Here is a 27,549-nt window from a genome sequence, read left to right as displayed (position 1 = left end):
CCTGTGGCCACCAACTAGTCTCTGAGTCGAATATCTGATTTTACTACCTTCGACACATGACTTAAAATCGAATCATATTATTCTTGCCTAGTTCTCAACACTACCACTACCTTAGATTCAAATCAGATAAAAAAAAAAGTGAGTTGACACTGCTAATTGACCTTGACATGACACTTTCTTGTGACCTTAACCTTTAACCTATCACAAACCGCTGGTGACTATTCCGCTGATTGTTGTAAAATCCGCCTTTTGTACAAATTTTCGAGAGCAGAACGAAAAATAGCCAAGCGCAACACAAACGAGTGGGCACAGCAGCAACGTCGATACGTGAGTCCTATTGAATTGGCAATAAACTCTTTACTAACTGAAACCGCGAAAGGGGAGAGAGGGCACTGGAATGAGTAGGGTCGGTTTGTTTGTTTTTATTCTCTGCATTTTTTCGTTTGTCTTTCCGCTTCGATGTATATAAAAAAAAAAAACTCTTGAAAACATGCAGGTAGGCAGACAGGGACTCCCCCTCTCTCTCTCTCTCTCTCTCTCTCTCTCTCTCACACACACACACACACACACACACACACACACACACACACACACACACACACACACACACACACACACACACACACACACACACACATACACACACACAACGTGTATGTTTATTTTTTCAATACTGGCCTAGTTTGCGTCAGCATCATACAAGATTATGTTATGGCGTAATACGTACCATAAATCACTGAGACAGAGGTATGACAAAAGCCTTCTATGCCACTCAGAATTAGAGTCACTCCCCTAAAATATATCGCTTCGTTCACTTTTTATTTTTCCGGTATCGAGTGTTCATCCTCAGGGATTCAAGTCTCTTCATATACTCTTTTTAGTTCCGCTTCCGCCACAGTCTCCCAATCGTTACGTCTCCACAAACTTCAATCTTCATCCCCCAACCATTTTTCTCTCCAAGTTTCTGATCCTCCCTGATGGTCAAAATTCTCTCATTCACTCCAGTCAGACTTCATGCTATCACTGGTGGACTTTTTTTATTTTATTTAACTTGACCTAAAGTTTTCACCTCTCCACACTGGAAGTTGATTTACAGCGTTAGACTATGACTAGAATATGGTGGTGGTCACAAGTTAATGCTACGAAAGGATAAAGGGTCGAAGTATTATTGTTTTTGTTTCGCCGGCTCAGACGTACAGAAATGACAATGATTAGGTGGATGTGCAGTGCGTCCCTGCGTCCAAGGCCTGGAGGGGCTGGGTTTACAATGGAAGAGTTGAGAGGTAGGATGGGACTGGAGTGTGTTGGTGTCGTGATGAGGAGAGGTAGATTGAGGTGGTTTGGACATGTGGAGAGGATGGGGGATGATAATTGGGTGAGGAAGGTGAGAAGTGTTAATATTGGGGGTGGGGTTATGAGGGGTAGACCGAGAAAGACATGGGACGAGGTCATTAAGTGTGACCTTAGGGTTAAGGGACTGAACAGGGAGGCTGCAATGGATCGTGCAGCGTGGAAAGCCGCCATTAGGTGACCAAGGCCGACACATGCAAGCATGTTGGAGCCTTTAAAAACGAAAACGAAAACGAGCTAGGTGAAATATGCTGCATAAAGATGAAAATCCTGGCCAAATTAAGGTGAAAATTTTTTAATAGTCTCCAAGGCAAACTCTTCAGAAAAGGGACTGGGATACTGATGATCCTCAGAAAAGACCTGCAATCACCGTCGAACTGTTAAACAATGCCCTGTTCATGAAAGATACTCCAGCAGAATAATGACTATCCATCTATTTATAGCCGGACACCCAAATCCTGACGAAGAAAACAATCTACACAGTCGGTCGGAAATTTACGCCTAAACTCCTTCAACGGGCACTTGCCACTCGTCCACCAAATTCCCTCTCAACTACATTTTTTTTTTCTTTTTGCACAGATCCAGAAACGCATGGACTAAACTCTGAAGAAAACTTAAAACATTTCATTATTTAACGTTTTTCTTAGGCTGCACTAATTCCTATAAATGCTGAAACAACAAAATATTATAGATTTTTCTGTGTCCAACTCTGGGCATATTCTTGACAGCCTGTTCGCTTAGGCACTGCAGTCCTATGTGCCGCACACCTGCACATTTCCCCATTTCGGCACTGATACCCACCGTCCATACTGAATATATGCTAGTGTCTCATTTAGGACTGGTGCACTGATATTAGGTGTTTTCATGATCTGTCGGCGAGACTTGAGGAGGGTAAGTAAAGTCTGTCTTAACGAACTTCACCCAACTGTTCCCTGCCCCAGCCTGGGATCGAACTCACGTCCTTTCAAATAACAAACGACCTCCTTAACCACTCGGCCACAACGAAGGAATAATGCGAAGATGGAAAGAATACGATATGGCTACTGATACAGGCGAGAGGAGAGGTGAGGCTGGAAGATACTGTATACTCTAAATGGAGGTAAGATAAGGTAAGGAAAGGTAAAGAAAAAAGGGAAAAGCGAGGTAAGGCATGGCAAGGCAAGGCAAGGCAAGGTAAGTTACATAAAGTTACGGTAAGGTAAGATATAAACTGAAATGATCAAGGTGAAGTGAGTTGAGGTCAGGAGGAACCTAAATGTACATACACACACATCAAATGGACGAGAAATGTTGACTCTCTCCCTTTCATCCCCGGTTCACAAACAACTCATAAAATACCACACCTCAAATTAAACAGGTCTCAATATAACATAAACTATATATCTACAGACCCATCTATTTATCTGTTAATTGTAATATCATGATGAAAGATCCAAATCCCCCCCCCCTCTCTCTCTCTCTCTCTCTCTCTCTCTCTCAAACAGGAAGAACTCGCTTTATTATCCTCAAACATTCCAACAAAACGCAGCAACAGGTACCCACGCATCCTAGGACATTTTTACTTAATTCTCGCCACAAGATAATTTTATTCAGCTTGGGAGAGACCTCTTGTAAGAAAGCGTTAATAAAGACTGTGACTAACCCCTCGAGATCGAAGGTCTTAAATTCATGAAAATCGCCTCAGAAAATGCAAAAAAAACTATCGAACTGACGGAGTTAGGAGACCGCTGGCACCCCAACAGTACATATGCCCATCCATCCCTCAACATCCCCTCCCCAACCCCATCCATCCCTCAGCATACCCTCCCCAACTCCATCCATCCCTCAGCATCCCCTCCCCAACCCCATCCATCCCTCAGGATCCCCTCCCCAATCCCATCCATCCCTCAGCATCCCCTCCCCAACCCCATCCATCACAGCCAAGGAGATTATATAAAATAATGCGTAATGTATGATCCGTGTTCCAGTTTATCCCTGTGAATAATTGACAAGCTTCCATTAAAAAGCTGAGCCTCTGCACCAAGTTCCCTCCTCACATACACATACTCCTAACTTTCTTACTTCTTAGGGCGGCAACAATGTAATTCCCACAACGCAGGGAGGGACGTAAAAAAAAAAAAAGTTTAACAAGGTCCATATACCTAAAAAAAAAAAAGAAAAAAAAAAGAACGAAAAATAATTCACAAAAGGTGCATAATAAAAAGCAGAAAATCGTAAGGAAAATGTAATTGACAAAGAGACCGCAAGTTGAGGTTATAATAATCAGAAAACGTTGAATATGCAAGAAAAAATGTAGAAACAAATAAATGAACACTTTCTCGTTAAACATGCACCCCTAACTTTCGTCTTACTTAGGAAGGCAATAATGTAATTCCCACAACGCAGGGAGGGAAACAGAAAAAAGTTTACTCAAGTTCCATATTATAAAACTGCATAAAAAGCCACAGATAAAAGATAAAGCAAAAGAACAGCCAAGTAAAATATTTAACAAGAAGTATAAGAACATTTAAATGGATATAAAGTACATAAATTGGTACAACAAATGAATAAACTTTGAGGTGATTCGTGAAACGGGAAACTGGGCTAATTATACAAACAATTTCTCGTTGCATACATACATATAGTCTTAACTTTTTTAATACTTAAGACGACAATATGATTCCTACAAAACAAAGGGGAGTAGAAAAACGTCTAGGAAGTTAGATATTACAGTATCATGAAAGCAACAGAAAAAAGCTGAAAAACACATGAAATCGCAAGAAAAAGGTAACAGATATTATGAGAAAAAGAAGAGTAATTATTAGGAAACGGAGAACAAAAAAAAATAAGGCGCAACATTATATGAACAGTTTCTTGCTAAATACATATATCCCTAATTTTCCAACTACTTGGGGGGGAGGGTAATAAAGTAGTTCCCACAACGGCGGGGAGAGTAAAAAAAAAAAAAAGTTTGAGAAGTTGCACATTAGGTTGCCACAAAAAAGGGTGGAGGGAAAAAGCTAAATGGCATGGTAAAAGCATAAGGAATAATAAGAAAAAATGTAGACCATATGAGGGCACTATAAAAAGTCAAAAACCGACCAAAGAATCTGAAACAAAAAATCTCATAAATTACAAAAAAAGGTAAAAAGTCTACATTATTCAAACATCTCCTCGTTGATATATAAACCCCTAATATTCTACTTACAGTACCGGTACTTAGAGGAAAAATAATGTAACTGACATACTGAAGCTCTTTAATATATGACTATAAAAGAAAGAAAAAAACAAGAGGCAAATTAAAAAATATAAGGAACATACTAAACAAAGCAAAAGATAACGGTAACATAAGAAAAGGTAGTGGACGTTATTAAGAACAGAAGGAACTAGAAGGAAAAAAAATCCTCAGAAGGAATACATCTTTAGTCTAAGAAATTTTTCAAAATGAGGAGGTTACATACTCGTATAGCATTCCTTAAATTCCATCATTACAAGTTTTTATTGAGCTGAATAAAACCTGCAGGTAACGAGACTAAAATAAAAAAAAGGTCATCGAAGGATTAATAATGGACCCTGATTGTCAAAAACCCACACAAAGAGAAGCAGGAGACGGAGACGACTTTTGTTCCCGACTGCACTTTCCCTCCCTCCCCCGTCCCCTTCCTTCTTACGCATTTGTTAGTGGAGCCCGGTCTGAGGATTTACCGGGAAAATGAGGGTAAGAGTAGGCTATTGGGCTGATGGTCTGGCTAATCTGTGTAATGGCTTTTGTCGGGGGGCGGCATTACCCTCTACTCTACTTTATTCTAGCCATCTATTTTTTCTTGGTGTTTCATGGTATTTATTTATTTTTCTTTACGAGGTAGTAGGCTGCGTATAAATAATAAATGGTTCTTCTCTTCGTTGCGTGGTAGGTGTTTGTTTTGGCACCTTATTCAGTGCTGGACTGCCCGGATATATACACGTCACTCAATTCCCTTTATATTCCCCGAAAGGAGGATGGTGGACTGCGGGAGGACGACAGTTTCAGCCTGCAGTCCACCGGGTTCACGTTTCAGATGAGCCTGGGGCTATATCTACCACCACCACGACTATCACCACCACCATCACCGTCACCACCAAAACCATCACCAGCATCACCACCACCACCACCATCACCACCACAACCATCACCAGCACCACCATCACCAGCACCACCACCATCATCACCACCACCATCACCACCATCATCACCAGCACCAAACAAGACAACATTTTTTGGTCACGCAGGCACACATCCGCCGCCAAACACGTGATGAAAAATGATAAAATTACCCCATGTTTGTGGCCATGTGATCACGAACACAGGCCCCCCTCAACGCACATGCAGGTACACATACATATACATACTCACATAGTTATTACACTGGCACGCATACAATCACATACAGACACAAACACACAAATATAATTATCACAATCATACATACATAAATACATACAAACACAAAAAGTAACACACACACACACACACACACACACACACACACACACACACACACACACACACACACACACACACACACACACACTGGATGTTACAGAGCTGACGGCTGCTTTGACTCATAAATTATATCAGATTATTAATTAACTCACTCCCTTTCATGCCCCATACTTCAGCTAATACCAGGTCCAGGTATTTCAAAAAGCCAATGTAATAATTATTGCTATGGCGATGGAGATTATCATTATTATTATTATTATTATTATTATTATTATTATTACAATTATTATTATTATATTACTGTTATTAGCAAAATTATCATCATCATCATTCTAAAACTATGATGTCATTATATCAATGAAATGGGCAGGATCTTAAAAAAAAAAAAAAAAAAGAAGACAGGAAAACATAACTCCTCCAACTCCTCCTCCTCATATCATATTACCCCCTGGGGGTAGGGTTTTTTTTTCAAGAATACTCCCCCAGTATCCCTGCTTGTCGTAAAAGGCGACTAAAAGGGTTGGCGGAGGGTCAGTGCCCCTCCCCGGAAAACAACTAAAAAAACAAACAATAAGCCTCGGACAAGGACTGACCAAACGATGACGACCAAGGACTGGACAAAGGACATGGTAATTGGAACTTGGAATGTAAGGGGAGCGAATGATGAGGTGAAAGAGAGAGAGATTGTCCAGGAGCTTGAGGGTGCGAAAGTGGATGTATGTGGAATAACTGAAACAAAATGGAGAGGAGAAAGTGTGAGAGAATGGGAGTATGGATGGGGTATATGTGCAGGAGTAGGTGAGAATGAGAGGGCAAAGGAAGGAGTATGTATAGTTGTGAGTAAAAGATGGAAGAGGAGCATAAGACAGTATGGATCAGTTGGGTCAAGGATTGTGTGGGTAAAGTTGAAAGTTGGAATACAAATGTGGGCGATTGTGTATGTGTATGCACCAACGCAAGATCGTGCTAAAAGAGTGAGAGAAGAGTTCTGGACAAATGTAGAAGTGTGCATGGAAAAGTTTGGAAGGAATGAGAGAGTGTTTTTGATTGGTGATATGAATGGTAAAGTTAGGAATGTGAAGGTGGATGGAATAGTTGATGAGTGGGGTGTGCCTGCTGAGATAGATGAGAATGGGAGTGCGTTAGTGGACATTTGTGCTGGGAGGGGGTTGGTGATAGCCAATACCCTCTTCAGGCATAAAATGATCCACAGGTATACATGGCGAGTGATGAGAAGGGTGGGTGGTGAACTAACTGAAAGGAAGGCAATGATTGATTATGTGTGTGTGGATGAAAGGATGCGAAGATGTGTAAAGGATGCAAGAGTGTATAGAGGTTGGGGGAGTGAACTTTCTGACCACTACTTGGTGGTGGCCAGAATTAGAATGCAAGTATGATGGAGGAATAGAAGAAGGGAAAGACGAGAGGAAGGAGTAGTTGCAAGGAGAGTGGAAAGGTTACAAGAGGATGAGAAAAAGGCAGAGTATAAGAGAGAAGTGGAGGAACGATTGGGCAAATATGAATTGGAGCAGATGGGAGACGTGGAAGGTGTGTGTAAGATATTTACAGAAGAAATATGTGCAGCATGTGATGTGGTGTGTGGAAGGAAGAGAAGACGGAGGGGGGTGCAAGGAACAGCGTGGTGGACTGAAAAGGTGAAACAGGCTGTGGCACAAAAGAAGAAAGCATACAATGAATGGATGAGAAATAGGGGCGTGGAAGAAGTTGAGAGGCGGAAGAGAGAGTTATATGTAGAAAGAAAGAGAGAGGTGAAAAGATTAGTAAGAGAGAGTAAGAAGAGAGTGGATGAGGAATTTGGAAGGAATTTGAGTGTAAAGTGGAGGGACTATAAGAAAATGTTCTGGAGAGAGGTGAAAAGAGTAAGACAGGGTGGAAGTGAAGTTGGCAGGGGAGTGAAAGATAAAAATGGTAGATTACTAGTGGAGAAGGGAGAAAAAGTGAGCAGATGGAGAGAACACTTTAAGGAATTGTTGAACGTAGAGGATGGACGTAATGCGAGTATAAGTGGCTGGGGCATGGCTGGGAGAAGGAGGGAGGTGAGGAGACAGGAAGAAATCAGTAGGATAGAAGTTGTGAAAGCAATGAAGAAAGTTAAATTGGGGAAAGCCCCAGGAATTGATGGAGTGTGTGGTGAAATGCTGAAGCATGGGGGAGAGATAGTAGTAGAATGGATGTGGAAGATGTGCAGATTGGCCTGGGAGGAAGGTAGAGTCCCGGAGGATTGGAAGTCAGGTATAATTATTCCCTTGTACAAAGGAAAGGGGGAAAAAGAAGTGTGTGGTAATCATAGGGGCATTTGTCTTCTTAGTATAATAGGAAAAGTGTATGGTAGGATACTTATAGACAGAGTTAGAGAAAGAACAGAGAAATTAGTTGGAGAAGAACAGGGAGGCTTTAGGAAGGGAAGAGGTTGTGTAGATCAGATATTCATTCTTAGATCTTTAGTGGAAAAGTTTCTAGAGAAGGGAAAGAAGTTGTATGCGGCTTTCGTGGATTTGGAGAAAGCATATGACAGGGTGGATAGACAAGGATTGTGGAAAGTGTTAAGAATATATGGAGTAGATGGGAAGTTGTTGAAAGCTGTGAAGAGTATGTACGATGGTGCGAAGACTGCAGTGCGTGTGGATGGTGAACTAAGTGAATTTTTCTCTTTGAAAGTTGGGTTGAAACAGGGATGTGTCATGTCTCCATGGTTGTTCAATCTTTACATGGATGGGGTAATAAAAGAGGTACAAGGTAGGGTAGTGGATGTTGGAGTGGCCCTGGTGAGAGAGGATAGTGTTTGGAAACTCCCTGTATTGCTGTTTGCAGATGATACTGTGTTGTTGAGTGAAGACGAAGGGGAACTGCAAGGCTTGGTGGATGAGTTTGAGAGAGTGTGTAAGAAACGGAATCTAAAGGTGAATGTAGGGAAGAGTAAAGTGATGGTCTTTGAGAGAGGTGAAGTTAGTGAATGTACAGCGAGGTTGGATGGTGAGGAATTGGAAAATGTGAGTACGTTTAAGTACTTGGGTAGTGTGATGAGTAAGGATGGAGGTTTGGAGGGTGAAGTGCTTGAAAGGGTACAGCAGGGAAGAAAGGTTGCTGGTTCTTTGAAAGCAGTGATAAGAAACAGGGAAGTGAGCATGGAAGTGAAAAAGTTACTACATGACAGTATTGTGATACCAACTCTAACATACGGAAGTGATGCTTGGACATTGTTGGAAGGACACAAGTCAAGAGTGAGAGCAGTGGAAATGAGTTATTTAAGAGGAGCCTGTGGAGTCACGTGGAGAGACAGGCTGACGAATGAAAGAGCGTTGTGGTGTTGATGTGGATGTGATAGGAAGCGTTATGAGGAACACACTGAGGTGGTTTGGCCATGTGGAGAGGATGGAGGGTGAAAGACTAACGAAGAGAGTGTATGTGAGTGAGGTGGAGGGGGGAAGAGGGAGGGGGAGGCTGAGGATGAGATGGAGGGATGGGGTGGAGAGGTATATGAGAGAGGGGGGTGTGAGTTGGGAGCAGGGCAGTGAAATGGCGGGGGACAGGGCGACTTGGAGGCGATTTGTTTGTGGCCACCCCAAACGGGATTGAGGCGTCTGGCAATAGATAGATAGATAGATAGATAGATCATCATCATGAACAATGCTCTGCTTCTGTACCGACTTGCTTCCACTCCATGATGTTATTCCTTCACTACCTCTCTACCCAACAACCATCACTCCACGAGATTTACCTCTCTATTCTACTGCCACTAAAATTCCAACAATACCCCCCCGCCCCACACACACACACACACACTGGTCCACCCACCTGCTGCCACTCCACTCTGGTTGCCTCCTTCCTGTCCTGCTCGCCTAGCCTCATCTCGTTCTTCTCGATGGTTTGGTATACCTTGTTCAGCACTCGCATAAACTGGTGCTCGAAATCTGTAGGAGGGAATCATCATGATCATCATCATTGTAACCACCGACAGCAGCACTATTATCGCTATCAGAATCACAAATAACACCACCACCACATATCATCATCGTCATAATTACCAACATCATTATCATCACTTCCTGCTGAACACTCGCGTTGTCTAGTGCTGGTACTACAAAGAGGTTACTAAGTGTACTTGTATAAAGGAAGTACTGACTACCTGATGTGGTAAGAATCTATTCAGTGGGATCACATGTGAAGGATTATGGGACTACTGAAATGTAAACGGAATATTTACAGCAAATGGAGCATAAAGCGACTAATGACTGTAACTGAGTGTTGCTGATTTTTCTGATGCTTAATCTCGGTCTGTTTGGCCAAGCAGACCCTTTAACCATAGGTAAGCAACTGCCGCTGTGGGGCGTTCCTAAAGGTACAGTACAGTACACAGTTCGTGTAGGGACCCGATGCCCCTTTGTGGCACACAGCACATGAAGAATGGTGAGCTTCTGACCAGGAATCCTTCCCACAGCTAGGTGGAGGGAAATATGGGGAAGTTTGGTTCCCAGGTGGACGACACAGCTGATCCACCCAGAGTGCATAGCGTCACCACGTGTAGGCTCCCCTTCAGCGCCGTACCTAAAGTAAATGTACAAATCAATGTACCTGACGTCTGTGAAGTGGTAAGCTGCGTGGGTGCGTCGTTGTTTGGTGGCGCATGTCGTCTTGGGTTGAAGCGAGGGGAGACGGTGAAGTGGTCCAGGGAGTCCACCTCAGTCATGTGGTACTTCTCGCTGCTGATGGACTCCACCTTGACGCCACGGTCCGGCCGCAGGTCCTGTGTGTTAGAGCATTATTTAAACACACACACACACACACACACACACACACACACGCACGCACGCACGCACACACACACACACACACACACACACACACACACACACACACACACACACACACACACACACACACACACTATGCCTTCCTGTATTATGAATGCACCATTTTAACCACACAGTAATACCAGTATTAATATATCCCTCAATATGATGCCTAAAAGGTAGGTGGGTGGGTATGTAGTAAGGCAGGTAGGTAAGAAAATAGGTCGGAAGGAAAGCTAGAAATCAGGCAGGTAGGTAGGAGGTAGGCATGTAGGTAGGTAGGAAAGAAAAGTGGTAGGTCTGCAGGTAAGCAAGTAACCAAGTAGGTAGGTAGGTAGGTAGGCAGGTTGGTAGTACGATAGGAAGTTATTAGTGTAGGAGGGTGGGAGGGCAGATGGAGTTAGTGTAGGTGTGTAGGTGGGCAGGTGAAGTTAATATACATGGAAAAGGCAGGTGAAGTTATTGATGTGGGTGGGTAAGACAAGTGAAGTTATTAGCACAGGTGGATAGGTGAAGTTATTAGCGAACCACAGGTAAGCCAGATTGCAGGTACTGCCCCCCCCTCCCTTCTAGGATAATACAGGGCTGGGCTGGGGATATTGACCGAGACTGACTGGCTGATTGGACACTGACTGGATGGTTGCTATGAGGGTGAACAGACCGACTGACTGACTGCTTATACTGAGAAGACATTGACTGACTGGTGGAATGACTGCACTGTGTGAATATAGCTTGACTGGGTTATCCTGCATGCACCTCACTTTATTCATGTTTCCTTGGTTATCGCCTCCGTAATTCTCGCACGAATCTCTCAATTGCAACAGGTTGCAAACACTCTCAAAGTCCGTTTAGCATACGTATTTGTTTATTCATAGGATTGTGTTTGTGATCCCTCGGGCGTTGGCATACATAGACATCATGCATCTTGAGTATCCCACAGAGGTATATGGAGCAGTATTTAGTGTATGTTGCTTCATAACAATAGTATGTTATTCATATAAATACACATCAATCACACTAGGACCCACAACAATTTACCTGCGCATGCATATTCATAGAAGGATATATACATTATTTCAGCTTCTAAAATACAGTATCATCTTCCCATTACTTCATCTTCAAGGGATAGGAAGGGGATGTTTCCTTGTAGATACTTACGTTCATATGGACATTCTTATCCTCTGAGGGTATAACTGGGGGCTCGAAGTGCAAGAAGACGAGCCTTGAGAGCCACCCTAGAACCACTTTCTTCACGATCCTAGGCACCTCCGTCCCCCTTACGCCCCGGTGGTGGATGTTCAGGGTCAGTACAGACATCCCGGAGGCGAAACTCACCAGGCATATCGTTACGCCGTAGTACATGCCTGTGGAGGGAAAAGAGATTTTTTTTGTATTTATTTTATATTTTAATGGTACTAGTTGCTAAATTAACGTCTTAACCACGATTATGTGTTTTTTTTTAGATTAATTCTGCTTCTTCCAAACGCGCCTCTTCGTCACCGATTTTTGTCTGATACTCCTCAAATATCTCCTGGTCGGCTACTAACGCAAACGTCTAGTTATTAAAAAGATATACTGCAAGAAACATAACAGACACTATAAAGGTGTAATAAGCAAAATAATTCGCTAAGGAAGAAGCGCCAAGAAGTTACACAAACATTTTATGTGTCGATGGAAGAGATTTGGACTGCAAGTGAAAAATTAATGCGACTTTACACTTTTTCACGCCTTATAGAAGTGTTAGGGAGTCAAAATGAGGTGTCGCGGAGGGAGGGTGGAGAGGAACAGAGGGCAGAGGGGGTGTAGGGGATAGGTAAAAGAAGGAAGGGGGGGGGACTATGAGGAGAGGATGAAGGGGGTAGGAATCGGGAATTGGGAGGGAAGAGGTGAGGAAGAAAGGAGGGGAAAGGGGAGTAATGGGGGAGAGGAGAGGAGAGAGGAGTAAAGGAGGAAGAGAGGGGGTAGGAAGGAAAGGAGAGGGAGAATGGGGAAGGGAAAAGAGGGAGGGTGGGAGTCGAGAAGAGAGAGAGAGAGAGAGAGAGAGAGAGGAATTGGATGGGAGGGAGGGCTGGGAGTAGAGAAGGAATGAAGGGAGATAGAGGGAGTCCAAATTAAGGTTTCGTCACTTTAAAGCGAATCTGAGCCCTCATTTCACGGCGCCTGGGTACAAATGTTTCCCACGAGATGGATATTGCTCAGTACTCCGGATACAGCAGAGTACCCCAGATATGTACACAAATACAGTCTTTAGTCAGAATATTGCTCAGTACCCCGGGTACTGCTTAGTAACGAAAATATCACTAAGTCAAGAATACAAAAGGGTAACTATAATGCTGATCAGTACTCAGAATATTATTTAGCACTCAGAACATTGGTCAGTAGCCAGAATATTGTTCGGTACCCAGAACATTGCTCAGTACCTAAAATACTGCTCAGTGCCAACGCTATTACTAGGAACGGGCAACGCAAAAGCTAGGCACAAAGAACACAATGCCGTTCTCCTATGTTTCCCCACACAAGATTGGCCTTAAATGGTTAATTTGAGGTAACTGCCTGGGGAACGAATTTTGACCTCTTTCATGCAACCTCCAGACGATTTGATTTAGCTTATGGGAGTTATACGAAGCAAAGGAAAGCACTCAGAGCTCATACCTCCGCCAATGCCATTAAAAAGGATCCGGATCCGGATCCTTGATATTGTGTGGAGTACATAGGATCCTGGGCCACCCCCAAATGTAATCAATTGTTCCTTGACCCATGGTCCACTCTTCCACAACATTTTATTGAAATTCATTGAGAACTTTTGGTGACATTATACATAGTATCCGGATCCGGATTCGGATCCGCCCCCAAATTTAATCAATTCTTTCTTGACCCATGGCACACCCTTCCACCAAATTTCATTGAAATTCATTGAGAACTTTTGGAGATATCGTCTGGAAATATAGATTGACAGACAAACATAGGTGAATACATAACCTCTTCTAACTTCGTTGGTGGAGTTCAATATAAAAAACCAACAGCAACCTTCAAATCATTATAACTTTCAGTTACATTTCCACCTGGATGATATAATTATTTTTATTCCGCCTTTATCAAGCGCGATACAACAACGCATAATTACTAAAATATTATCAAAACATTTTGCCTTACTGAGCAGCTAAAATGGCGTAAAGGCTTTGAACACGAATGGAAATATTCAGATTTTTTTTTTTTTTGTCAGCTTTTTGTAATGGCTGAATAACTATCACGTCGATATTTCCTAACTTCACAAATATATATATATATATATATATATATATATATATATATATATATATATATATATATATATATATATATATATATATATATAAAATCTACCTCTAAAACTTCAACGGCCTTTGTCAACCTGGAAAGTAAATAACCTAAATTTGGCAAACACGAAAAAAAATGTCCAATAATGTGATAACTACATCATCCACCATTTCCACCCTTTTCCCACCTGAATATGGGGTACGGAAAAAATAAAACACCTGAGATGTTTGAACACACACACACACACACACACACACACACACACACACACACACACAACAACTATTACTACTACCGGTACCACTACTACTGCTGCTAGAGGTCACAAGTCTTGCCATGGACTCTCCAAAATATCTATTTAACCTATAATACTTTTCTCAAACTTGGCCTAAAATTGCCATCTCCGTCTTGAACGCTGAGTCGTAACAATAATTTAACACTAGAATATGGTGCTCTATACAATGAAATGCTAAGGAATGGATGAACAGCCATACCAATTGTCATTTTCTGTCACTGACTTACATGATATATATAAACTGGAAGAGGTTCGAAAGTCTAGGTAAGCTAAGATGAAAAGGGAATATCAACCATTTCAATAAAACTTACTAAAACCCGTGCCTGTCCATGATCCACAACTCCCGCCCTCTCTCAAGTGCTAAAATGTTCATAGTAACCATCAGCTGGGTTGTGTGTCTTGGAATTATTAATAAGGTTAAAAGTGGAAGGAAATCGTTTTATAGGTTGGGTGTCCAAAGGATACTTGTTTGATATTGGTTACAGCGCTTTACAGAGATGGAGTTTCGCTTAATATACGAAAATCAACTATGGGCACCCAGAATAACGAAATACCCTTGACCCTGCTCCATAAAAGCTATGTCTAGCTCCTCCAGTTCAAAATGTCTCTCCAGATTTGAATAACACTATCTGGAAATACCAAAAATGAAATGAAACAGGGAAAATGACGGGTAAAAATAAGAATAATCTCTTTTCTGAATAATATTATCTAAAAACACCAAAAATAAAAAGAAATATGTCATGGTAGTGAAATCACGTGAGAATCAGAATCACCACTACGCTAAATATTATCTGGAAACAGGTAACGTGAAATGAAAAATCCGTCACAGGACTGAAGGCATTAAGTGAGAATCAGAAACAGAATCAGAATCACCTCTCTCAGCTGTGCAACAGAACTCCAGTCTCTGTGCAATGAATCGCCAAGAGCCATTACGCCCTTTGATCTGCAGACGCCCCGTGTTTGCTTTCAATCTGAGGACGACATTTCCAGCTGCTATGAAATACCTTGAGGGGGAAGACGATGACAGGGACCAGGGGCGGTATTTATAAAGACTCCTATGCTTTGTGTGGGAGAGGGACGCCTTCACGTGGTGGAGAATAGCGGAATATCTCCACGGCTGCATTACAATACACCCCGAGGTAACTCCTTCAGTTCAAGTCTCTCTCTCTCTCTCTCTCTCTCTCTCTATCATTATACAGTATACACTTTCCATTTAAAGACGATTTCATTCAGCTTTAGCGGGCTCATTCGAGCTTGAAGGGTTATATTCAGCCTTCACTAATTACATTACAGCTATCCTCTCTTACGCTTCATCAAGTCGTTTCGAGAGAGCAAGAACGATTTCTAAATATTCATCATCAGATTCCATTTAAACTTTATTACTCAGTAAAGCTTCAATACAAATTTCGAAAATACTAATACTACTTTTTAAAAAGTCAATCACAGTTTTGGCTTTATTACACATATTAATGGCAATCAAAACTCCTAAATGCTATTATTATTTCTCAAAAATCAACTTCTTTTTGTACTTTGATATCTTATCTTTCCTCAAACTTAAAAAAAAAAAAAAACATGATTTCTCTAAAAGTCAACTTCCTCTTCTGTTTTATTAAATATACCATCCTTAATCAAATCCTGTAGAACTAATACTACTTCTTTGTTGTTTTATTCCTTAATGAACCCCTAACCAGAAGTCCGAAAAAATAAAAAAAATACTGATATTTCTCTACAAGTCAACCTGCTTTTGTATACTGATGCCAGAACTATCCTTTAGGGGGAAAAAAAATGCTATCTGTTATCTACAAGCCAGTGTCCTTTGTGATTTAAAAATGCCCCGACGAGTTGGCTCTGATGTGGAAGGGAAGTAATCAGATATTGAAAGGCGCATTACACAGTGGCTGCCGAGCGTTTTTGACAATGCGACCGCTGGAGATGCTGTGTGCTCAGGCAAAAGATAAGAGGCTTAGCGAGGTATTTTGAATTCTGGAATTTTACGAAGTTTTCTGTTGTTCATTCCCCAACTGCGATCAGATTTCCTTCATTTAGTTATCATTTTATGTTATACCTTTTTTACTCTAACATGGCCTAAAACTACCCTCCTATCTTCAGTAATGACTCATAACAAGATTCTAAGAGATGCTAGTCACGAAGAAGTGCTATGGAAAGGATGTAGATACGTAGCACTGCCATTTTCTGCCAATGGCCTGTGTGGCATGGGCCCTCAAAGGACTAAACGATGGGCCAAATTAAGGTGAAAGAACTTTAGTTACTTCTTCAGGAGAGGTATCGTATTTTAGCATTATATTTTGGTTAATGACATGCGACAATATTTAGTTTAGAGAAATTTCTATCCCTTAACCTTGAATATCGATGGAACAGTGTAATGGAATGAGCTTAATAATCAAAGTGAAGTTAGAAGAGTCCTTGGTTTTTATTTAAAGAGAACACCTTCTATCTCTTCCAACACTCCACCTCCCACCAGATGCTCCAGAATTGCTCCTTTGATCCTACTCATGGCATTCTCTTCCAAAACCCCACGCTCTTTTCCAGGACTCAGCACTTTTTTTTTTTTTTTTTTTTTTTTTTAATAGCTCGCAGACTCCAACAAGTTCTTCCTATTCTTTCTCTCTCTCTCTCTCTCTCTCTCTCTCTCTCAGCCCAGAGACCCCTGACCTTAACTCTCATTTTGCTGTTTCCCTCGCTATCGACTTTCGACTGTTTTGTTTTTTTGTGTGTTTTCTGTGTGTGTGTGTGTGTGTGTGTGTGTGTGTGTGTGTGTGTGTGTGTGTGTGTGTGTGTGTGTGTGTGTGTGTGTGTGTGTGTGTGTGTGTGTGTGTGTGTGTGTGTGTGTGTGTGTGTGTGTGTGTGTGTGTGTGTGTGTGTGTGTTTCCTTGGATGTTTGTGTGTGCCTTTCTTACAAACGACTGACAGACACAAGCAATTTACGTCTGCATTTCCAGCGCTCGCAAGTTTACCCACACCAAATGCATTATCAACACAAAGTTTTATAATTTTCTTTCTTTTTCCCTTTTTTACCTCGCTCATTTATTTATTTATTTACTTATTTATTTATTTATTTACTTACTTTGACTGTTACCTTGCCCATGACTCATCCGTTTCATTGGATCATTTTTTCTCGAGGTTTCGTAATTAACTCTTCTTGATCACTGTGATATGCTTTGGTAATCATCATAATATTTTTCACTTTTTTCAGTATACAATGTAAGCAACACAAATTCTCAACATTCACCTTTTTCTCTCTTTTCCTTCCTCTTTCTTTCTTTCTTTCTTCCTTCTTTCCTTACTGTCTTTCTTCGTTTCATTCTTTCTTTCTTTTTATTCCTCTTTATCCAGACTGTATCCGGCATAGTTAATTAAGTTCATGAGAGGTCAACATGCAGGTAATAAAGGGTCAGTCTGTATTTCATTTACGCTCAACATAAAAATCGCGAATATTCATTAGACGGCAAAGGTCATCAAGGGTATGAAAAATTAATGAAAGGTCAACACATCCAAACACAACCACACCCACCCACACACAAACACCCCTCCTCACACACACACACACACACACACTTACTAATGAGCGGTGTCTTCTCGGTGGGCGGCAGAGACTCTCGTATGGTCATGAGGAAGACGGTCATGGAGAGCAGCGCAGAGATGCCCAGAGTCACCTTCTCCCCGCTCTCACTCGGTACGTAGAAAACCAAGAGGGCTGTGGGGGGGGGGGAGAGGAGGGTAAGCAGGGAGTAGGGAGGTATGAGGAAGAGGGAGAAAGAGGTGAACTGGGAGGCTGGGAGATATAAAGAGGGGGAGATATGCAGAGAGAATATAATAGAGGCACGAGTAGGTACACGTAGTGGAAGTGGAAGGAACAGAGGTAAGAAGATTAGCAGAGAGGTAGGTAGTCGAGCAGTGGGTTGGGAGATGAAGGGATAAGCAGTATATTGATATCAAAACGACAGAACAACATAACAGAGAACACAGATGTGTAATATGAAAACTAAATCGCACAGGAAGAGGTGCAAAGTGCGTCCGGTACCACTAAAACATGAATCAATGTCCGATGTAGATATCCAGGCCCTAGGAAAGCCCGACTCAATTAATCTGGCCCAGGAAATAAAACTTACCAATCCCGCTAATGAGGTTGCAGGAGAGGATGATGATAATGATGAAGATAATGATGATGATGAAGAAAACGCAGGACTACTGATATTTTTGTTTGCGGTGAAACTTGGCCAAATTAAACAAAAAATAACTGAAGACTACATTGGGAGATGGACGAGGAAAAATCACGATGGAGGGCCTCGCGTCTTTACTAATCTCGTTTTGAGGATGCGAACCAAAATACCGGATGAATTTACTGAAAAACTGATGAAAAAAAGTATGTCAGAATTTGGAGGACTCGGAAATATTATCAACCTCGTATTTAGCATGCAAACCAAACAAAAGCACGAATATACTGGCACAAAGACCATGAAGGAAAATTTTAAAGGGAGGGTTTACACTCCAATCGCAAGGCAAGATAAAGATGAAGAAAATAAAAACACATAGCAGGAGAAGCAGGCTGGGATGATGATGATGACGATAACGTTAACGATGGGAAACTGGAAACCACACTCCAAAACTTACCGATTCCATTGATGAGAACGCAGGGCAGGATAAGGTTAAACACATAAAACATTGGCCTGCGTCTAAGCTTAATGGTGAAGGTGATGTCCGGGTAGGGCTCAGGACAGCAGGAGTAGTAGGTGATGTTCTTGGCAGCTGTGAACTCTATTAAGTCGAATTCTCCGTTGGATTTGTAATTGGACACATCGCCGTTGTCCATCTGCTTCATCAAGTCGAGCTGTTTCAGGAGATAGGAGAGGGAGGGAGTGGTTAGAGTGGTGTGTGTGTGTGTGTGTGTGTGTGTGTGTGTGTGTGTGTGTGTGTGTGTGTGTGTGTGTGTGTGTGTGTGTGTGTGTGTGTGTGTGTGTGTGTGTGTGTGTGTGTGTGTGTGTGTGTGTGTGTGTGTGTGTGTGAGAGAGAGAGAGAGAGAGAGAGAGAGAGAGAGAGAGAGAGAGAGAGAGAGAGAGAGCGGTAAGTAGCATGAAATTAAAAAGCTAATAATTTCAGTCACTCAGTCTCTCCCTATCTATCTATCAATCTATCTATCTATCCATGAGTGTTACAGGAGCTAAGGTTAGGAAATCACTAGACAGACTACTGTTAGCCACTCCTCTGGGCCTAAGTCAAATAAAAGAGATTGTGTGCCAGACAGGACAATGTCAACACAAGTCTTTTTATACGAACCTTTATGCGGGAAAAGAAAACCCATTATTTACACGAAAAACTAAGTGAAATTCCACGCCCAAAATTGCTCTCCTATAGTTGTTTGTTTTTTAGCTCGGTTAGGAGTTACGTGGAATTAGACTGGAGGGTAAATTTGACTAGTAACCAAGGAGTGTCATTCGTACCAACTCATGCGCATCGAGTTTCATGCAACCACAACTTGGTATTAAGGTCATAGGAGTGGTCCATTTCCCTAAGATGAAAACAAGCTGATTCTGTGATCTTATCCAAAGCCTGTTGTATATAGGTTATATAGGTGGGTGATTGTACCTCTATCTATCTATCTATCTATCTATTGCCAGACGCCTCAATCCCGTTTGGGATGGCCACAAACAAATCGCCTCCAAGGCGCCCTGTCCCCCGCCATTTCACTGCCCTGCTCCCAACTCACACCCCCCTCTCTCATATACCTCTCCACCCCATCCCTCCATCTCATCCTCGGTCTCCCCCTCCCTCTTCCACCCTCCACCTCACTCACATACTCGTACACTCTCTTCGTCAGTCTTTCACCCTCCATCCTCTACACATGGCCAAACCACCTCAGTGTGTTCCTCATAACGCTTCCTATCACATCCACATCCACACCACAACGCTCCTTTATATCCTTATTCGTCAGCCTGTCTCTCCACGTGACTCCACAGGCTCCTCTTAAATAACTCATTTCCACTGCTCTCACTCTTGACTTGTGTCCTTCCAACAATGTCCAAGCATCACTTCCGTATGTTAGAGTTGGTATCACAATACTGTCATGTAGTAACTTTTTTACTTCCATGCTCACTTCCCTGTTTCTTATCACTGCTTTCAAGGAACCAGCAACCTTTCTTCCCTGCTGTACCCTTTCAAGCACTTCACCCTCCAAACCTCCATCCTTACTCATCACACCTGGTGGTTAATAAATGTGAAAGCTGAAAACTATGACACACACACAATATTCTCTTCTAAGCTTTTCTCCATTCTTTGTCCCTCGTTTTCTCTCTCTCTTGCAAGTAGTGCACGCTTTCATTCTTGCCCCGCCCTCTTTTCTTGACTTAATTTTCTAACTATGATTTCTCTCTATCCCTTCCTTTTCTCACTCTCTCTCTCCCCTATTTTCTCTCTATGCCTCTGTTCTTAATTAACTGATAGCTATCGCGGTGCTGGGGACCCACATTACCCTGCCCCTCCTTAATGGCGAAGGAGGGGGGGGGTAATGTTCTATTCTCCTTTTCATCTCCTTTTTTCCTTTAAAACACTTCTCTTCCTTTGTTACTTTTCTACCTGATTGTTTTCTTCTACCTTTCATCACAGTTCTTACCCACATCTCTCTCTCTCTCTCTCTCTCTCTCTCTCTCTCTCTCAATTTCGCTCAAACCTCTCACCTGAAATCTGACTAGAATTCTTCTCCCCAAGTCCATCTTTCACGTACTTCTCTATATTCTCCTCCTTACTACCCAATCATTCTTCCCTCCTCTCCGCCTCCCCTCACCTCTCACCTAAGTCATCTTGCAGCTCGGAATGTCCAAGGGAAAGGTACAATGTTCACTTACTAAATCTCTCCCCTCTCTGATTTACTCCCTTTCTTTTCCCCTCCTCTCCTCCTACTTTGTATTCCCTCTCCTCTCTCTCCCCTCACCAGCAAGTCCACATCACGCCCTGCAGCTCTGAATGACAAAGGGGAAGGTAACTCTCTCTCTCTCTCTCTCTCTCTCATTTGTGTGTCGAAGGCAAGAGTATTATCATTGCATTTTCCTTACTAACTTCTCTTCTCCCCCTTTCTGTTTTCCTATATTTGTCCAATATATTCTCTCTGCTCTTACCTGATAGCCATCGTAGGTCCAAGAGGCCCACATCATCTTGCAGCTCTGTATATCGAAGGGGAAATACTCTACGTTCATATCGCAGGAGGAGCGGTAGATGCCGTGAGATAGCCAGGTCACCTCCCCCACCGCTGTTACTATTACGTTGGTGTTGATGGTGGCTGCTGTGTACTGGGCGTCAGCACTGGGAGGAGAGAGAGGGAGGAGTTAGTGGAGGGAAGGAGAAAAGAGAGAAATAAGGGGGTGAGATTAGAGAGAATTGGTTGGAGGGGGAGGAGAGCAGAGAGGGAGAAGGGGAGTGGGAAGAGGTGAGAAGGGGAAGAGGTGAGAAGGGAAAGAGGAGAGAATTAATGGAGTGGAGAGGAGAAAGGAAAGGGAGGAGGAAGAGAAAAAGAGGTGGGTGAGAGTACATGGAGAAAAATAGTTGCAACGCCACTTCACTGCTGTCATTTATAACATAACTGTTGAGGGTTCACACTGTAAAATGAAAGAGGAATTCATGAAGAGAGGGAGGGAAAAGGAGAGGGAGGGGATGGGGATGCAGGGAAACAGTCTGGCCACTTTACCCATCGCTAACATCAGCAAATGTCGATATTTTACAACAAAAACCTTCGTCTCTATAGTTTATATGAACTGGAAAAAGCAGAACAGGCCGGCAAGGAGAAATAAAGAGAAGTATGACGGTAGGGAGGGATAGAAGAGAGAAAGAGAGGAGGAAGGGACGAAGGGGAGAGGAGTTGAGTAAAGGAGAGTAGAATGGGAGATGGAGAGAAGTGAGGGAAGGGTGAAAAGAAAATGGAAGAACTGATGAGAGGGGAAATAAAGGAGTCAGTAAAGGAAGGAAGAGAAGAAAGCAGAGATAAAGAGTGTCAGTAGGATGAGAGAGGAAAGTGAAAGGAAAGAGTGAAGTCAGTTGCATGGGGAGGGAGAGATAATGAAGAGAAGGAGGGCAGTGAAGAGACGGAGAGGACCAATTATTATGGAGAGAGAGAGAGAGAGAGAGAGAGATGACAGGAACTGGAGCTGAAAATAATAGCTAGCAGTGGTAATGGAACTGTGCTGGAGAGGCTGGAAATATGGGGATCTAAGAGCTAATGGCCATTTGCTATATATATATATATATATATATATATATATATATATATATATATATATATATATATATATATATATATATATATACACTCCTCCCCGGAGAAACGCTGCGATCTACCCATACCATCCTCCTTTCGGGAGATGGGAAAGGAACTGAGGGACTCTTGTATAACCGGGAAACTCCACCGCCCGGTCATATCAGTGCCACCACGTGAAAGCGCCCCTCTCTGGCACCACGCAGGGAGTGAGGGAGGTTAATATGCCACACGAAATCCTACTAAATCTACTGTCGACTTTCTTACATGTTTTTTTTTTTTTTTTTTTTCAATGAGGAAGGTAAGAACTACGTATATAACTGTAAAGAATATAGTGATAATCTTTCTCTCTCTCTCTCTCTGGGAAGCTGAAGCAATACGGGCGGCCCACTGAACAAAAAGAAGATTTATGTGAAGGCGGTCTGCTGGGGAGAGGGGCCGAATATCATCATATTGAGAGAGAGAGAGAGAGAGAGAGAGAGAGAGAGAGAGAGAGAGAGAGAGTAGTAAAAGCAAATACTAATTTCACAAGCTATAAATCATTTAATTTACTCTCTTTACATATTATGTCTTCATTGAGCATTATCATATTTTTAATATTAAATCAAAAGTATTCCAAAACAAACATATATATATATATATATATATATATATATATATATATATATATATATATATATATATATATATTTCACGTACACTTTTGATATTAATTTTACCCACATAAGCAAAATTTTCCTTACTCTTTTAACTCTTAATTATGTACTTTTATCGAGGCCCATTTGTCATATACAAGGCAAAACTTGACAATTCTCACATATATACGAATTTCCTTGTTCTATTATGCACTTTAGATGCAATATATTACCTATAAGTTAATAAGTTAATGGGAAGTTGTTGAATGCTGTTAAGAGTATGTACAATGGTGCTAAGGCTGCAGTGCGTGTGGATGGTGAACTACGTGAATTTTTCTCTTTGAAAGTTGGGTTGAAACAGGGATGTGTCATGTCTCCATGGTTGTTCAATCTGTACATGGATGGGGGTAATAAAAGAGGTACAAGGTAGGGTAGTGGATGTTGGAGTGGCCCTGGTGAGAGAGGATAGTGTTTGGAAACTCCCTGTACTGTTGTTTGCAGATGATACTGTGTTGTTGAGTGAAGACGAAGGGGAGCTGCAAGGCTTGGTGGATGAGTTTGGGAGAGTGTGTACGAAACGGAATCTAAAGGTGAATGTAGGGAAGAGTAAAGTGATGGTCTTTGAGAGAGGTGAAGTCAGTGAATGTACAGCGAGGTTGGATGGTGAGGAATTGGAAAATGTGAGTACGTTTAAGTACTTGGGTAGTGTGATGAGTAAGGATGGAGGTTTGGAGGGTGAAGTGCTTGAAAGGGTACAGCAGGGAAGAAAGGTTGCTGGTTCTTTGAAAGCAGTGATAAGAAACAGGGAAGTGAGCATGGAAGTGAAAAAGTTACTACATGACAGTAATGTGATACCAACTCTAACGTACGGAAGTGAAGCTTGGACGTTGTTGGAAGGACACAAGTCAAGAGTGAGAGCAGTGGAAATTAGTTATTTAAGAGGAGCCTGTGGAGTCACATGGAGAGACAGGCTAACGAATGAGGATATAAAGGAGCGTTGTGGTGTGGATGTGGATATGATAGGAAGCGTTTTGAGGAACACACTGAGGTGGTTTGGCCATGTGGAGAGGATGGGGGCTGAAAGACTGACGAAGAGAGTGTATGTGAGTGGGGTGGAGGGGGGGAGAGGGAGGGGGAGGCCGAGGATGAGATGGAGGGATGGGGTGGAGAGGTATATTAGAGAGGGGTGTGTGAGTTGGGAGCAGGGCAGTGAAATGGCGGGGGACAGGGCGACTTGGAGGCGATTTGTTTGTGGCCACCCCAAACGGGATTGAGGCGTCTGGCAATAGATAGATAGATAGAAGTTAATACACACAACACTTTCAAATCCTCGGCATTCTTAAATTTGCACATAATACTCTCTGACTCGTACCTAACACTTTCAACCTCTCACACGCAACACTCTCAAACTCTCATGCATAACACTCAAACTCTCGCAAATAACACTCGAAACTTATATAACACACTGAAATTCCAGGATATAACAATTTTACACTCTCACACACAACACTTTCAAAATCTCTCACGTAACGCTTTCAAATTTGCTTTTAATCTCTCTCTCTCTCTCTCTCTCTCTCTCTCCGATCCACTCCCACCCCTCACACAAAATTTTTCCTAACTCCCATTTCTCATATCACAGGGAAAATATCACTTACTCTCTTAGACTTCCAAACACACAACTTACAAGCAGAATCAAAGCATCATTCACAAACTCTCTTGCACAACACTTCTCATCTTTCACGCACACACAACTTCCCTAAACCTCATTTTTCACATCACAAGGAAACTATTACTTGCTCTTAAAAGATCACCCACCCCCACCCTCCCACCTATCCCCACCGCCAATATACTCCTTTCACTTTAACTTGGCCTATTATAATTATCGTCCATCTTCAATGGGGAGTTGTGACAATACATCAGCACCAGAATATTGTGCTAGCCATGAAGAAGCGCCATGGAAAGGATGCAGAGCCACAGCATTACATTATTCTGTCACTGAGCGACGTGAAGTAAGGTGCTAAAGGACACAAGTCTAGGCGAAGTTAAAGTGAAAGAGCTATACCACCACCACCATCCCCACCCCGACAACAACCACCACTGTCATTAACATTACTATCATCCCCACTTACCCCCACCCATACCACCAACTCCTTCATCCCCTTCCACCACCACCCCTGCCAACACCCCTACCACGAACCCCACCACTACCACTTATCACTACTCACTCCTACCACCACCGCCATCATCCCTACCACCAACCCCTCCACCCACCCTCCACCTCCACTACCAATCCCAGAGCCACCCGCCGCACATAAACACTCACTATCAAAACAAAAATGGAAAAGTTCGGCCTCCTCGACTTTCAGACCCCCAATAATTCTGGCGAAACTTCTCCTTTGCCGCCCGTATTTAAAAGACTGTACGCAACCACCACCGACAAAGATGCAAGTCGTTTGGTTGGAATATATGAAGTTTTCTGAAATCCGTGGTTTTCAAAATTATGAGACTTTGGGAAGTACTGTTTTTTTTTGGAATTATGGGGTTTTCGGAATATGACTTTTTTATATACGAAGTTTTCGGAAAATGATTTTTTTTACGGGAGGTTTTCGGAATAATTTATATATATATATATATATATATATATATATATATATACCATTGCAGCCCGGTGTCCGGAATATTGGACAGAACTGGGATTTTTCAAGTCTTTATAAAGTAGGGAACCCCCGGGTAGGGACCTATGAGCTTCGCGACTATGAGCCGACAGGCGGAGGGCGGTACGCCTAGTGCCCAGCCAGCGCGATGCCTTGCCCAGCACCCCGGGGATCCAATGGGATATATACAAGGTTTTCTGAATTACTATGTCAGCAGCAAAACTATGGGGGTAGCAGAAATTTTAAGTGAGCCGAGCTAAGGAAGTGGCGTCGCCCCTATCCACACGATTAGCCTGAAGCTGGTAAGCCGTTACAAAACCTAGATTTTTGGCCATTCACTACGAAAATGCCAAATTAATTTTATTCATAATGGAGATTGTAGCTCCAGGTTCATCTGAAACGTGAACCCAGTGGACTGCAGATTTAAGCTGCCCTCCTCCTGCAGTGTACCAACTTCCTTTCGGAGGATACGGAGGAAGTTGAGGACCTTTTGTATAACCGGTTAGCGGAATTGCCTGGTTATATTGGTTCTTACCACACGAAGGCGTCCCTCTCCAGCATCAGTTTCATTCGTGTTTTAAATGGATGAATTTACTCAGCCAAGGAAAAATTTTGTAAACTGGAGAGACCAGATACGAGTATAGCCTTCACTTACCCCTTCACTAAGTCAGATATCCCCTGAACTTACTGAAACCTTTAAAAGATCACCAAAGTAAAGAAAGTTACATTCTTGCTCATTAGTCTCGAAAGTGCGTCAGAATCTACTAAGATCCTGTTGAATTAAAAAATAATGATCAAAGTTGATTGGGATCTAGCATTTTTGTCAAAAACCCATGGCTGACGTGCATAGGATATTGTGCCCGCGACTGTTTCACATCACCTTATCTATCCACCCCCAAACACACCATACACATGTATACAAGTATCCCTCCTCCATACACATGTACACAAGCATTCCCCTTCCACACATACACAAGTACCAGCCTTGCTTAGTCCCTGCTTCACAACGCCAACTATTTTGCATGGACCAATTAGAACTGATTCGCGTTTATTTCACGGCCACTCGTTCTATACATACTACATGCTGTCCAAAATCTTATCCACAACTGCTCTGAAATATCTAAAGACACAGTGGCCCATACAGTTCTTCATCCTCACCGTTTTACTTCATCACACATTTATCGGTGCTGGGGAGGGACGTCTTTATATTATGGTGGCACAGATATGACCGAGGGGTGAAGCTGTCCGGTTATACAAACGTCTCTCATACCGGCTTCACTTGCTCCAGAGTGGAATTATGTGAACAATAAACCCCAACTAGCCTTCGGATGCAAACCTTCACGGGCCCCATCCAGTTGGAGCGCCTTAAACCACTTGACCACCGGACGTGATTCGGTTATACGACTACTGTCCAACAAAATCAATGGCTTTATGTATTAGTAAAAACCATCTGGCATGTCACTCAGTGTTGAGTAACTTTTTGGTCATCTTCAGCTAACAGAATTAGATATCATAGTCTAGTCTTCTCCGTAACAAACAGCTCCCAAAGAACCATTAGGTCTGTTGTTGTTTTCTTTCCCACACACTCGTGTACTCCTTTGCTGCACTGCATTGAGTGGATGATGAGTGTCCGCACAAGTCACAATACCTCCGTGTTTCACGTGCAATAAACCTGCTCCAAAACTGATGTGTAGCAGTTACTCTGAAATACTGCCAACATTTACAACCAGACCTAGAGCTGCTCACTCTCAGTATCTCACCTTTACCAACCACACCTACCCCACA

General features: G+C 42.4%; 1 protein-coding gene across 1 annotated transcript in view; it reads right to left on the bottom strand.

Moving 5' to 3' along the window:
- Nucleotides 1-27,549, bottom strand: part of LOC145391405 (neuronal acetylcholine receptor subunit alpha-10-like) — a 71,409-nt gene that overhangs the window by 1,681 nt on the left and 42,179 nt on the right. Inside the window, exons 4-9 of the mRNA XM_080266013.1 lie at nucleotides 21,346-21,529; nucleotides 18,848-19,064; nucleotides 17,796-17,930; nucleotides 11,782-11,987; nucleotides 10,406-10,577; nucleotides 9,629-9,744 (exon numbers count right to left, since the gene is read on the bottom strand). Of these exons, the coding sequence (XP_080122139.1) occupies nucleotides 9,629-9,744; nucleotides 10,406-10,577; nucleotides 11,782-11,987; nucleotides 17,796-17,930; nucleotides 18,848-19,064; nucleotides 21,346-21,529 (1,030 nt within the window). The remainder of the gene's footprint in view (nucleotides 1-9,628; nucleotides 9,745-10,405; nucleotides 10,578-11,781; nucleotides 11,988-17,795; nucleotides 17,931-18,847; nucleotides 19,065-21,345; nucleotides 21,530-27,549) is intronic.

This window comes from Coenobita brevimanus, chromosome 18, assembly GCF_032717465.1.
Source record: "Coenobita brevimanus isolate Jiangsu-jjx chromosome 18, ASM3271746v2, whole genome shotgun sequence".
Taxonomy (NCBI): domain Eukaryota; kingdom Metazoa; phylum Arthropoda; class Malacostraca; order Decapoda; family Coenobitidae; genus Coenobita; species Coenobita brevimanus.
Note: the sequence above shows the minus strand (reverse complement) of the source record. Positions and strands in the feature narration are given on the sequence as shown.